Source organism: Heterocephalus glaber, unplaced genomic scaffold (assembly GCF_053883595.1).
Source record: "Heterocephalus glaber isolate CG9 unplaced genomic scaffold, H.glaber_assembly_v1.0 deba00001550, whole genome shotgun sequence".
NCBI classification, from domain to species: Eukaryota; Metazoa; Chordata; class Mammalia; order Rodentia; family Bathyergidae; genus Heterocephalus; species Heterocephalus glaber.
In genome coordinates this window covers 22253253-22266834 of record NW_028258343.1, presented here as the reverse complement: position 1 = coordinate 22266834, position 13582 = coordinate 22253253, and the positions used below count along the sequence as shown (strand labels likewise).

The 13582-nt window shown below is 56.3% G+C and overlaps 1 protein-coding gene and 1 long non-coding RNA gene across 3 annotated transcripts; one reads left to right on the top strand and one right to left on the bottom strand.

Moving 5' to 3' along the window:
- Positions 1-235: 235 nt before the first annotated feature.
- LOC147824272 (uncharacterized) lies at positions 236-1101 on the bottom strand. The gene is made up of 2 exons (XR_015442591.1): positions 704-1101; positions 236-575 (listed from the first exon to the last, which is right to left on the bottom strand). It is a non-coding gene; the product is annotated as an uncharacterized LOC147824272 (long non-coding RNA).
- A 65-nt stretch (positions 1102-1166) lies between these two features.
- Positions 1167-8171, top strand: Gja1 (gap junction protein alpha 1). Of its 2 annotated transcripts, none has more exons than XM_087190188.1 (2): positions 1167-1304; positions 5437-8171. In XM_087190188.1, exon 2 carries the CDS (start codon positions 5453-5455, stop codon positions 6599-6601), a length of 1149 nt encoding a protein of 382 aa, XP_087046314.1. In that variant the 5' UTR covers positions 1167-1304; positions 5437-5452; the 3' UTR covers positions 6602-8171. The 2 variants fall into 2 exon arrangements, with proteins under 2 accessions (XP_087046314.1, XP_004860214.1); XM_004860157.4 differs by lacking the exon at positions 1167-1304 and adding an exon at positions 1339-1483.
- The last annotated feature ends 5411 nt before the right edge of the window (positions 8172-13582 follow it).

Below are 13582 nucleotides of genomic sequence, written 5' to 3'. Positions count from 1 at the left end.
AGTGTGCAGGTCTGGTCAGCACGTCCTTATCTTGTTCTTGCCCAGGCCTCAGCTGACACATATCTGGTGCAGCTGAGGTGAGCTTCACCTGTGTCCTCTCTCCAGGGCAGCCCTATCTGATGCCTGTGCTGTTTCTACCCAACTCGGTGTCTATAATAACGTGGGAAACAGGTTAAAAAAGAAGAGGGCCCAGGATGCTTAGATATCCATATCCACCCATAGACGAAACGGGACAAAACCGGAAATTAACTTTTATTTTGCTTTGAAAACGCTGCTATAAGATAGCCTGCTCTTCATGCAGCTAATTCTGAATTATCATCCTGGGAATATTTTTAATAAAATAGACATTAGTAACAACTGTACTTGAGAAATAACGTTATAACAGGAAGGCAAAGCTTGTGTGAGTTAAGTGAGCCGTCCAGAGGGAGAAGGGAGGGTGGGCCAGGCTTGGGCGGTGGGTGGCTGCCAAGTCAGAAGTTCTGGTAGTTTGGGGAGGCTGAAGCAGGAGCATGATTTGGAGGCCAGCCTGGGCTACGCAGTGAATTCAAGACCAGCCGGCATGACATAGTGAGACCCTGTCAAAGGAAAAAAAAGAAAGAAAGAATTATATTTTTCTATTTACTCAGGCCTTTATTCCTATGAACACTGTTTTACATCTTTAAGTGCAGAAGTTTTGCCTGCTTTGTAAAACTCCGTTCTTAACTGTGTATGTTTTTGGCTGATAGAAACAATACTGTCTTCAACCACGTTTCCCATTGTCAGTAGAAGAAACGGACTGACTTTACATCGCCAAGGAGAAAGGGCCCTTTCTCGGAGCAGCGTCAGGTCTCCCAAGAGAGCCGCGCCCGGTGAGGTGACCCTGGCACCGCAGGCAGTGGGGTAGAGGGAGGGATCGCGGACCACAGCGAGAGCTTCGCAGCGGCGCTCGGCTCAGACGCGAGCGCGGGGAGGAGGTCCGAGCTGGGCACTCTGCCCTGGCCGGCAGAGGGAGCCCGGGGCGCGGGGCCGCCGTCGCGGGGCGGAGGAGGCCCGCGGCTCCTGCAGGCGGCGCTGGCGTCCGAGTGTGCACCCGGCACACGTGTCTGCGACACACGCAGCGCAGCAACGGGGCGACGCGTGCCGCGACACAGTGCATCTCCGTCCCTCCTAGTCCGAGACGCCTGCCTCGGGCTCCCTGTCCCCTCCCGAGACGCGCGGGCCACAGACGGGCCGCCCCCCCGCCGCACCGCCCGGCCCCTTTTATGGGACGGGCGGCCCGCGGACCCCCTGCCTCAGCCTCAGCCTCCTGCGCACTGGAGCTCCAGGTGTGCCCCGCGCGCCCGGCCCGACTTGGGAACTTTTGCCGAGAGCTCAGCCTCCGCGCGGCCCCGCCCGCCGCCCTCCCTCCTGGCTCCTCCTCCGGGCTGAGTCAGGGGCTGGAAACTTTTAAAAGCCAGGAGCCGGGGCTGCGGAGGCCCGCAGGACGAGCCGCGGCCGCTGCAGAGTGAGTGGGACGCGGGGCCCTCGGGACGGCGCTTGCGGGCAGGGTCGCCCGGGCCCACGTGGTCGCCGGCTGCGGACCGAGGCCGGAGCAGCCCGAGGGGCCCGGCCCGGGTCAGGGGCAGCCGAGCGCGGTCCGCACTGCGCGCCGGGCGGAGACAAAGCCCATGCTGCAAGCCTCGGCGCCGCCCGCCCGGGCTGGGGTCCGGGGTCCGGGTCCGGGGTCCGGGGTCCGGGGTCTGGGGCCGGGGGGCGGGGGCCGGGGACCCGGGGCCGGGGTCCTGGACCGGAGCGGAGCGGCCCCTTCTGTCCGCCTCGGGTCCGAGCTCTGGCCGCCCGGGGGCCCCGATTCCCGCGCTGGCCCGGGCTCCTTTGTGCGCCCGGTGGCGTGGGCGCCTGGACGGGGCCGGGGCCGGGGTCGGGGCCTCTCCGGGCCTGGAAGCCCGCGCCGCTCTCCGGCCCCGCGGTGCGGCGGCTTCTGCCCAAACTCGTTCGCTAGGAAAGTCCTTGCGGGTTTCAGTCCCAGCGGGTCTCCTAATAGTTGGTAGAAACTAGGTTTGCTCCTTATTTTAGAGGCTACTTTGCTAAAGAAAAGTTACCAAAATTGGAAAGCAGACGAGCTGTATCTAAAGAACTTTTACACAGTAACGGCGACGCTGAGGTCCTAAGCCTCACGTGCACGAGTGACCAGTGTAGGGTTCTCAGCGGATTCACTGAGGCGCCTGAGGGAGCGCGCACGCGATTACAAAATAACAAGGTTGTCCAGTGGAAACCGTCGGTAGCGCAGGATTGTAATCCCAGCACCGTGGGAGGCTGAGGCAGGAGGGTTACAAGGTGGGGGCCTGAGCAGCTAAGCAAGAACCTGTCTCGAGAATAAATTTTTTAAAATCCCATTTGGGGGTTTTGCGGGGAGGGGAGCCTGGACGGAAATGAGTGTCTGAAGCTGCTCAGATCCCCGCTGAGGATCCGGGCTCCAGGCTCAGGGCTGCCTCTGGCACCCAGTGATGGAAGACGGTTGTGCTGGGGGAAGCTGGGTGGCAGCTTCAGACTTCAGGAAGGGCAGGGGGACACCTCCTGGGCCCCCACCCTGTCCTGAGGGGCTGGTGCAGGGCCGATGAGGCCAGGGCGGCTGTGTTGTGTTGTGCTGAGCTGCAGCCTCTCCCTGATGCCCCATGCAGAGCCTGGGGCTGTCCCTGTCCTTCAGGGAACCAGGCGAGTGAGCGGGACACACTGTGTACAGGGACATGGTGGGCGCCCAGCCTCCCGGCAGCAGAGGGTGTTTCCCGCAGTGCCCACTTGGCCCCCTGGTCCCAGCTGTGCTGAGCGGACACCAGCAGCCCCGGTCCTCCTGCGTGGCCACCCTCGTGGGCTGCTGCTCTTGTTGCCCTGCTGGCTGCAGTCACCAACTAGCATGCCCAGAACTGGGGAGGGCAGCGCAGCACCCAACACGTGGCCGAGACTCCGGGTGACGCCCAGCAGCTGTGCTGTCCGTGCAGCCCGGAGCTGGCAGGGGTCGCCAAAGCTGGGGTGGACACAACGGCCCAGCAGTGCCACGAAAGCCTGCCCTGACGGGAGGCGCCTGGCTGCTGTCTGACCCAGAGTCCCCTCTTTAGCTGGAAACTTGGGAAGTTTGAGAAGAAGAATGACAGCGGAGAGAATGTGCAGGTGGGCCCGCTCCCCGGCTGGTTCGTTCCGCTTTGGACGCACTCTGAGCTCTGAGCGGGGCAGGTTTACGCAAGTCTCCTGAGCAGCCGGGAGGGTGGGACACAGGGACAAGTCACACCCGCAGATGTGCAGCACGTGCGCGGAGCTGGGGCCTTCAAACAATGTGAGGAACCGGGCACAGGAAGTGACAGGGTGGGAGGGGAGGGGAGGGTGTCGCTGTCCCTGCAGGGTCAGTGGAGGGGAGAACAGCGAGGCCAGCTGCAGGTGGAGCAGACTGAGCGAGAGCCAGGTGGCTCTGCACGCTGCTGTTTCCACACTGGGCTTGCAGTGCGCGTTGGCAGCAGGGTGACCGGGCTGCTGACCGGAGAGGTGGCCATGGCCAAGAGAGACTCAGCACAGGCGCGGCTGGAGCCAGGTCCTTGGCTGTGGGGTGAAGGTCACAGCCTCCGGGCAGCCACGTGCATCACAGCCAGGCCTGGCTCCCACCACAGGCACAGGGCTCCCCAAGAGAACCGGGGCCGGGGGTTCTGAGCGTTTCCGCCTGACAATTGCTGGATTCCGAGGGTTGGAGACACGTGTGTGGCACCCCTCGAACCCATTCAGGGATCTGGTCAGGACTTCGCAGGGGTTTCCTCTCTGGGTCATCAGTGAAGCGCCTCTTCCCCGACTCTTTCTGTCCTTGAGCCTGGAGACCTCGGACCCGTTCCAGTATCAGTGGCCTGTTTGCCTGTGTCAGTTGTCTCTGTTTGGGAAGAAATCTTTAAAATGCAAAGTGAGACAGTTTCTGCTTGTAAGACCTGTTTAGCTGCAGGGAGGAAGGGACCACACCTGTAGCTGGGACTTTGTTCTTAAGGCTGTAGCAGGAGGGATCCGCAGGGAGAGATGGGAGAGGGGCCTCAAGTGAGAGATCTCGAGCTCTGGAGCGGGTGGCCAGCGTCTCTCCTGTGGCCTCGGAGTGGCAGGGGGGAGGGACAGGAGTCCAGAGCCCCACGACTTTGTAGACACCTTGTGCCTTTCACCTTTCCTGACATTTCTCTTATTTCGAAATATTTGGAACAAGAAACACGCTGAGAAACCATTGTTTGCCTGCTCATCTGAAACTTTCACAGTCACCCGGGACACTAGTTTTAAAAGTGGCTAAAAATAAAAACGGGCTTTCGGGGCCCTCAGCCCGGATGTCCAGTCCCCGAGGCCCAGACGCCAGCTGGAGGGGGACGGGGGCCTAGGAGCGGAGGGGCTGGGTCTGGGGTGTGGACCGGGAGGGCGGAGCCGCTACGTGTGAGCCCAGAGCATGGACCGTGCTGAGCGTGGGACAGGACTGCGGCCCTAGAAAGGACGCCTAGAAAGGATGCGTGTGTCCAGCCACACCTGGAGACGTGCATGCGAATGTTGACGTGGGTGTGGGACACAGGGCTCGCGAGTTGCACAGCAGCCTGACCGGGAGAAGGCGGATGCGGGCACCAGGCAACAGCTCGTTTTCCAGGCTGGGAAAGAGCTTAGTGAGGACCCACAGGCGCTGACACGAGCAGACTGTTTACCCCGAAGCCTGGCAGGAGGGTCGCCCTGCGAGTTCAAGGGCTGCCTGGATTCCACAGCAGAGCTTGCTCAAGGAGCAAATGAAAAAACCAAACCAAAACAACAAAAAGATGACTCCGAGTGCCGCAGAGCAGAAAGGGAAGTGTGGGGCGAGGCTGCCCCTGGGGCCAGGCCTGCCTGGGCTGTTCCTCACCCTCTGCCCCACCGGTCCCGGGGCACCGAGGCAGCCTGGCATGGATCAGGGTGGGGGCAGCCGTGCCCCAGGGACAGCGCTGCAGGGGTCCCAGCGGGCCCCGGTGCAGCCCTGGTGAACCTCACCTCGCCAGGCCGTGGGCCATGTGCCCTGCGCCTGCCCCTCGGTGCCCACACCCGGCCCTGGGCGAGGCTGCTCCCACGTGTCAGAGGCAGTGAGCCCGCAGGGAGCTTGGCACAGCTTCTGCCGCGGTGCCGTCGCTTCTCCAGCTTAAGTTACCTTAAAGGGAGGGAGGTGAGGCTCTTGGGGCTGGAAAGCCAGATGGGACAGTTTGCATGTGGTGTTGTGTGTTTTCTGCTCTTGAATGCCGGGAGGGTGATGGACAGTTTGCAGTATTGTGGGTGTCAGCGGGTGCGGTGGTCCCTGTACTTCGGAGGCTGAGGCAGGAGGGAGCACTGCCTCGGGTTAGATGCCAGCCTGAGCTGCAGAGCGAGGCTCTGTCTCAAAGACGCGGCAGGGCCTCTCCAGGCTGCGATGCTCACGCGCTCCATCTGTCTCCGCAGGTGACCCCCGGGCAGCATGGGAGACTGGAGCGCCCTCGGGAAGCTGCTGGACAAGGTCCAGGCCTACTCCACGGCGGGCGGCAAGGTGTGGCTGTCCGTGCTGTTCATCTTCCGCATCCTGCTGCTGGGCACTGCGGTGGAGTCGGCCTGGGGCGATGAGCAGTCGGCCTTCCGCTGCAACACGCAGCAGCCGGGCTGCGAGAACGTGTGCTATGACAAGTCCTTCCCCATCTCGCACGTGCGCTTCTGGGTGCTGCAGATCATCTTCGTGTCAGTGCCCACGCTGCTGTACCTGGCGCACGTCTTCTACGTGATGCGCAAGGAGGAGAAGCTGAACAAGAAGGAGGAGGAGCTCAAGGTGGCGCAGACGGACGGCGCCAACGTGGAGATGCACCTGAAGCAGATCGAGATGAAGAAGTTCAAGTACGGCATCGAGGAGCACGGCAAGGTGAAGATGCGCGGTGGCCTGCTGCGCACCTACATCATCAGCATCCTCTTCAAGTCGATCTTCGAGGTGGCCTTCCTGCTCATCCAGTGGTACATCTACGGCTTCAGCCTGAGCGCTGTGTACACCTGCAAGCGCGACCCGTGCCCGCACCAGGTGGACTGCTTCCTGTCGCGCCCCACCGAGAAGACCATCTTCATCATCTTCATGCTGGTGGTGTCCCTGGTGTCACTGGCCCTCAACATCATCGAGCTCTTCTACGTCTTCTTCAAGGGCGTCAAGGACCGGGTCAAGGGCCGGAGCGACCCCTACCACCCGGGCAGCGGCCCGCTGAGCCCCTCCAAGGACTGCGGCTCCCCCAAGTACGCCTACTTCAACGGCTGCTCCTCGCCCACCGCACCACTGTCGCCCATGTCGCCGCCCGGGTACAAGCTGGTGACCGGGGACAGGAACAACTCCTCCTGCCGCAACTACAACAAGCAGGCCAGTGAGCAGAACTGGGCCAACTACAGCGCCGAGCAGAACCGCATGGGCCAGGCGGGCAGCACCATCTCCAACTCCCACGCGCAGCCCTTCGACTTCCCCGATGACAGCCAGAACGCCAAGAAGGCGGCGGCCGGACACGAGCTGCAGCCCCTGGCCCTCGCGGACCAGCGGCCGGCCAGCAGGGCCAGCAGCCGGGCCAGCAGCAGGCCTCGGCCTGACGACCTGGAGATCTAGGCCCGGCTCTTGAGTGGCGAGGTCCACTCGGCGCTGGAGGAGAAACAGGAGGAGGGCATCGAGGGCTCTTTCGGGGCGCGTGGTACCCGGTGGCCTTCCTCGGGGCTGGGGACACAGGCTGCCTTGGCATCGGAGGATCTGGGGCGCAGGGGTGGGCGGGGCGGGGCGGGGCGGGGCGTGGGGAGGCGCCGCTGGGCTGGTGTTTAACGTAGTGGGTTCCGAGGATCTCGGCTCAAGACTCGGGTAGCTGAGACTAGGTAAGGGCTTTTCTTTCCCCACACCCCCGGGCGCCTCTGGATGTGAAAGGCTGGCTGGTAATTGGCTAAATATGTCTTCCTAATGTTTGTTTTGCCAAGAACCTGAAATACCTTTGGCCAGGAATAAACACTTCCTGAGCATCTTTCTTCTTTTCAAGAAGAGAAAGACGGAAGACTGCTCGCGCCTCCACTAAAACATTCCGTGTCATTTTGCACTTTGAGGGAGCTGTCCAGGCCGCCTGCAGCATCCGTGGGCTTTTGCGACTCCGTGTTTTAGATATTTTTAAATTCTTGATGTCGATTAAAAGTTCAGACAGGGCCCACGGAGAGAGCTCTGCCACGCACGCCCGTTTCTCGGGTCCCGACCACCCCACACTTGGTGGCTCTGCACTCGGAAGGCATCGGGCTTCACTTGACGCTTTTCCGGTTTCGTGTCAGGGGAGCAAGCCATGCCTGGGGTCCGACAGTCACGTGAGTGTGAGTGTGTTTTATTTGACATGTATTGGTACACACAGGTGCAGCGCAGACTCACAAACACAGACCGGAGACAGTGCACGCGAAGCTGCTCAGGCTGCGCGGAGTGGTGTTTACATTGTACGGTTCCTCCTGTGCTGGCCTTTGACTTGCTAAAATGTTTTCGCCGTGTATCCTATTGTGGATACTGGCTTTGTTGATTACAGTTCTTTAGCTCTCTCTTTCTTCTCTTTAGAATGTAGCAGTAATGCTGTACCGAAATGAATGATTTCCTTTTTTCTGAAATATAATCATCGATGCTTGAATGATAGGATTTTAGTACTGTAAATGGCTTAGTCATTAATGTGAGAGACTTAGGAGAACACTTAGAGAGAGCTGCTGTCCAGCGTGCCTACGTGATTGCAGTAGCGGGTGCTCTCGGTCGTGGCCCAGTTAACACACAGTTCAGAACCAGGCTTCTGTCAGACTGTCGGTCTCGGTGGCCACCAGCAACTTCCATGTTTGCACTAAGATTTTCCTTGGGATGCAAGAGGAGCTGAGACGTTTCAGGAGTGCACAGGTAACTAATTTATTTGAACTGTATGCTAAAGACATCGAGCCGTTTCTTCAAGTGCCTTTTGGAAACTCTTCACAAATGAATGGTGAAAATCTGGGGTTCCTACTTTCTTTTCACACATCAACTGCATACAACCGTTTTGAACAACGGAGACCCCTAATGCGTTTGACATTCCATGTTCCACCACTGTTCAGCTTCGATGCATGTGATGCAGACCTGCTCCCTCCGATTGTGTGTTCTGAGTGTTCTTTATTCAATAAAGTTCTAATTTAGTAGAAAGGTTGCCTGTGTATCCTGTGTGATTTTTCCATCTTGCCTATTGTGTCAGTTAAAGGTTATCAAAGATACCCATTAGTTATAAGGACTTGGGCAAATAGACTTTTTTTAGGGGTGGTTTGGGGGGAGGTTTGAAACAGGGTCTTTCAGGGACATTTCCGAGTGGACCTGGAACTCCCTGTTAGCCCAGGGCCATAGCCTCAAACTTGAAACCACCCTGCCTCAGCCTCCCTGAGTTTTCCTGAGCAGAGTGCAGTCCCAAATGCTGGGATTGCCCAGGAGGCTGAGACAGGGGCTTCACCGTGAATTCGAGGCCAGCCTGGACGACGGAGTGAGACCCTCAAGCCTTGGTGCCCCCCCCCAGAAAACCTCTGAAGAGTAAAAGTGAAAAGCTAGGCATAGTGGCATACATGTGCAATCCCAGCATTTGGGAGGCTGACGCAGGAGGATTGCAAAGTTCAGGCCCACCTAGGCTTCATGAGTGAGATTCGGGCTCAGAAAACCAAAGAATAAAAATAAAGAGGAATGTAAGACTGCACTCTGCTCAGGAAAACTCAGGTCAGAGTTACTCCATTTCAGGTACTTGGAAATATTAAGCCTGAAGCCAGGTAACTCAAATGTATTATTTTTGGTTTTTAGAGGCAGGGTCTCACTGCAGCTCAGGCTGGCCTTGAACTCAGCGATCCTCTTGTCTCAGCCTCCCTAGTGCTGTGATCACAGGTGTGTGCCACCGTGCTCAGTGAGTTAGCCAACATTTAAACTACAAAACTGCATAAAATCCAGAGGAACACCCAGCCCAAACGGGTATAAAATAGTTGAGGTCAACTCAAAGGATGTTACAGGATGAAGGCCCAATGCAAAATTCATTAAACAGGACCTGAATCCTCAGCACTCCTGGTCTCCAAAGATGTGGGTGAGGGCAGGGCCGAGTTTGAACTTTCCCAATAAAGACCTTCAGATTTCTCTTGCATCTTTATTTTTTTTTCCCATTAAGTTTATTGGTACATTTTAGGTATAAAATACAGTTACATTCATCATTGGGATCTTGTACCTTTACATGAGTCTCTTGGTTCTTATTTTTTCCCCTTCCCCTGCCCTCCCTTCACCCTCTCCACCCCCTCCACCCTTCCCTATTTGCAAAGGCTTTATTTCCATTTTTTTCCTTTTCTCCTATTTTTTCCTTTCCTTTTTTTCCCTTCCCCTAACCCCCCCCCATTCCCCTGCTCCTTTAGACCTTTCCTTCCTATTACACAATATCAGTTACACATTTTTTAAATTATAATATCAAGACCTAGGAGACATTACCACAGATTTTATAGAATTTAAAAGGATATAGAACGCATATTACAAAAATCTTTTTTGAAAAAAATTTGACAACTTCTAAGAAGTACCTTGGAAGACAAATTAATGAAACTAACTCTGGAGGAAATATAAAATTTGAATAGCACCTATTAAAGAAAGTCTATTCCTAGCTTGAAAACCTACCTATATGACAACAGCAGGCTCATAAACATTTTAACTGATAAATTATATCAAACAATTAAAGCAGAAAAAAGAAGGAACACTTCTCCCCTCATTTTAGGAACTCAACATTGTGCTAATCCTAAAACTGGATAAAGATAATAGAAGAAAAAAGTATGAACGTAGATAGAAATTTGTTTAACAAAACAAACTCTTAGAAGTCAGATCTGGCAGGATGTAGAAAGTGGTTTTGTTACAGGGATGGCAGTGTTGGTTCAGCATTGGAAGATCCACCCCCAAAAGTCATCATTTTAACAGAGGAAAGGAAAAAGCCATGTGATCCTGTCACTAGTTGGAGAAAAAGTATTGGACTAAATTCCACAGCTGTTCATGGTAAAAGCTATCAGGAGACTAGAAGTAGAACAGAACCTTCTCAACAGATCAAAGCCATGTACTCCATACTTCCAGCGAGAATGCCTTGTATGAATGGAGAAGACACAATCGCATGTTAATTTTTAATCATCCAAGCTACTCTGTGTTCCAAGGCAGACCCTACCGGTGGTTATTCTAAGGCAGTTTGTTCCTGGTATGGTTTGTTTCATTTTGTTCTGTTTTGTTGAGAGGGTCTAGTGCTATGTAGCCCAGGCTGCCTCTAACTCAGAGATCCCCCTGCCTCAGCCTCCCAAGTACCAGGACTACTGGCGTGGGAGCCACCACAGCACACCACACACCACAGCACCCGCTCCCGGGTCTGAGCCCTCCTCGCAGGCCCAGCCTGGGTCTGGGTGGAAGTCCGCGTAGCCCGGCCCCTCTGTCCCAGGAGTCACTGTGGGCACTGCACGCGTGTCCGGGGTCCTCCCCGCATCCTGGCCGTGTGGGACATCGGGCACGGGGGACAGCGCCTCCCTCAGCTGTCAGCACCGGCAGGAAGCAGGTGCCCTGTGGGCCAGGGCGGGCAGTGTGTGCCCCCGTGTGGAAAGTCCCCTCCCTGTGTGGTCCCTGCCCTGGTGGCCGATGCAGTGGCTCCAATTCCCGCGGGGAGAGCCTGCTGCCTCTGAGCTGCGCTCACAGCTTGGATCAGCAATACAAACAGACTCCATGGCCCACCAGTGAGCCCCACACCCACACCCGGGAGGCTGAGGCAGGAGGGTTGTGAGTTCAAAGTTGGCCGGGGCTACATGAGACGTTCAAGGCCAGCCTGGACTCAGACCGTGGCACAGACAAAGCGGTGGACTACACAGTGCTGTGTGGGGAGGGCATTTCCACCAAAAATGATGAAGGCACAAGAGAAACTGGCAAGGGAAGGGGCTCAGAAGGCTGTCCTGGGAGCGCGCCTGGGTCTGTTCTTGCTCCGCGTGGCCTCGCTGGCCTGGAGCTGCTGCTGTGCCGGCTGCCTGACAGCTGCGTCCCCAGTGACCCGCCCCTCCCATCCACGCGGGTCCTGTGTGGTTCCCGCTGTCCGTGGGCCGCGGGCTGAGAAGTGCAGTGGTTTCCTCTCCGGCTTCCAGAGCCCGGAGTGTCAGACGTGACTGGCGACCACCGACCACCACAGAGACCTCTGGGGAACCTTTGTGCTGCTGCTGTGCTTCCCAGGCTCTGGGGAGGGAGCCCAGGGCCTTCACACCAGCTGCATCCTCAGCCCCTGGGTTTCTGTTCTTGCTCTCTCTCTCCCTCTTTCTTTTCCATCTCCCCCTTTAATTAATTTATTTTTTAGTTTTGGGGGACTCGCTCTATAGCCCAGGCTGGCCTCAAACTCTCGGCGATCCTCCTGCCTCAGCCTCCAGAGTACTGGGGTTACAGCTATGCACGTCCGGCACCTTCTCCTTTCTCCGTTACAAAAGCAACAAGCAGCAGAAGCAAACTCTCTTGTTACAAAAGTGCAAACAAAGGCAGAAGGTTGTAAAAAAGTGAAGCCTCTTTGAAGCCCTCTGCCTCTAGGTAGCCAAGATAGGTAGATCCCCCACACCTGAATGATGTTACTATTGTTGCAGTGTTGGGGATTGAACCCACATTACGCAAGCACTCTAACCACTGCCCTACCTTCTCAGCCTTGTATTTGCTCTTTGTCATAACTGTCTCTGCCAAAATAGATGAACTGAGTTCCTTTTGATGGCTGCATAATATTCCACAAAATTAATATTCTGTACTAGGCTGATTCTTTTTTTTTTTGGGTAATGGGGATTAAACTCAGGACCTTGCACTTGCAAGGCAGGCACACTGCCACTGAGCTAAATCACCAGTCCTAGGCTGAGTTATTCTTTTACTGTTTGATATTTCAGTTTTGCCCTAGTTTATCTTTATTACAAATAATACTGCACTATTCCCACACTGCTCTAACCACGTATTTAACATCAGGAGAAGAAACATTGTTTTCCCTACCCGATCGCCCTTAAATGTGATGCACCTCCCAGGACACAGAAGCTGCCGGCTCCGGGAGAGGAGCTCAGGTGCTGGCGGCTGATCGGGGTGAGAATTATGCGGAACCTCAGCCTGTGTCATCCCCGAGGTTCAGACTCACTGCGCTCAGCAAGCCCTTGGCTCTTTTGGGCCGACAGCTGCTCTGTGCCGACAGCCAGGGCATCTGCAACGAGACCAACTGTACCACCAGGGAGATCAGGAGCAGCTCAGTCGCCCAGCTTCTAAGCCTCTTTCCTAATAATAATGATAATAATAATAATAAATGTTAGCAGTGCACACCGTGCAGTGCAGCTCCTTTGGAAATATTTTTCCTTTGGTTGTTTGAGACAGAGTCTCGGGCCCAGGCTGGCCTCAAACCTGTGGGAATCTTTCTCCCTCGGCCTCCCAAGTGCTGGGACTATAGGCATGTGCCAGCATACCTGAGCAATATTTAAGCTCATGTGTCTGATTTGTTTCATTTAACATTATGATTTCAAGGTGCATCCATTTCCCAACAAATGATTCAACATTATCCTTCTTAATGGCAGAGTAGTACTCCATCATGTGAGAACACCACATTTTATTTATCTGTTAATGCACCTATAGGCTGCTTTCAAGATTTAGCTGTTATGGGTTGTGCTGCTGTACACGTGGTTATGCATGCATCCTTCTGACATGATGTCCGACTCTTTCGGGGAGATACCTAGAAGCGGAATGGCCGGGCCAAACAGAATTCCTGGTTTAGTGCTTCTGAGGCGTCTCACCCTGAGCCCACAGCAGCTGTACTGTGCTAGTTCACATTTCCAGGGACAGCGGAGAGGGCCACTTCGCCCCGCCTCCCAGCACTTACGTCGTCTGGTGCCTCGGAGTTGGCCACTTGGGCGTGAGGCAGCAGCCCCGTGTTGCTGAAGGTTCTCTCATGCCCTTCGCCGTCTGCTTCTGGGCAGTCTCTGTCCGTCTCGCTTGCCCACTGTGGCGGGGTCTCTTACGTGGGGTCCAAGTTATTCGCAGCTTTCTGTGCTGCAGATGTTGCTGCTGTGCGAGGAGCTGGCTCACTCCCCACTCCTCGGTTGCTGGCTCCCCGGCTGCGGCTGAGCGGCAGCTCTTCAGTCTGACGCTCCACCTGCTGATCTCAGGGCCGATTCTCTGCCGCTGGGCCCCATGGGCTGAGACGCCCAGCCTTTGCCAGGACTCAGCTCCTTATCAGATGAGGGGCAGCGTGGAATCGCAGGTGCTGAGGTGCCTGGGGGGCCTCCCGGCCACAGCACACTGCGTGTGAAGGTGAACCAGGGAAGTGCACTGGTTGCACAGCAGGCGCTGCAGGGCAGCCCCCGTCTGGGCCTCGAACCTGCAGCCCCCTCTGAGCCAGCCAGGGCCACCGGCTTACCAAGGTGAACAGAGAGTAAAACTTGCGCTCCAGCCCTAACACCAGCATCAGGCAGCCGAGGCAGGAGGGTCACAAGCTCAAGGCACACAATTCAGCTTTGTTCTTTTTTACCACTGCGTAGTATTCCCGCGTGTAACACCAGCTGCTCTATCCTCTGCTGACACAGCTGCGAA

Coding starts and splice junctions, on each gene's coding strand:
- Gja1 (XM_087190188.1), top strand. CDS start 5,453: ATGGGAGACTGGAGCGCCCTCGGGAAGCTGCTGGACAAGGTCCAGGCC.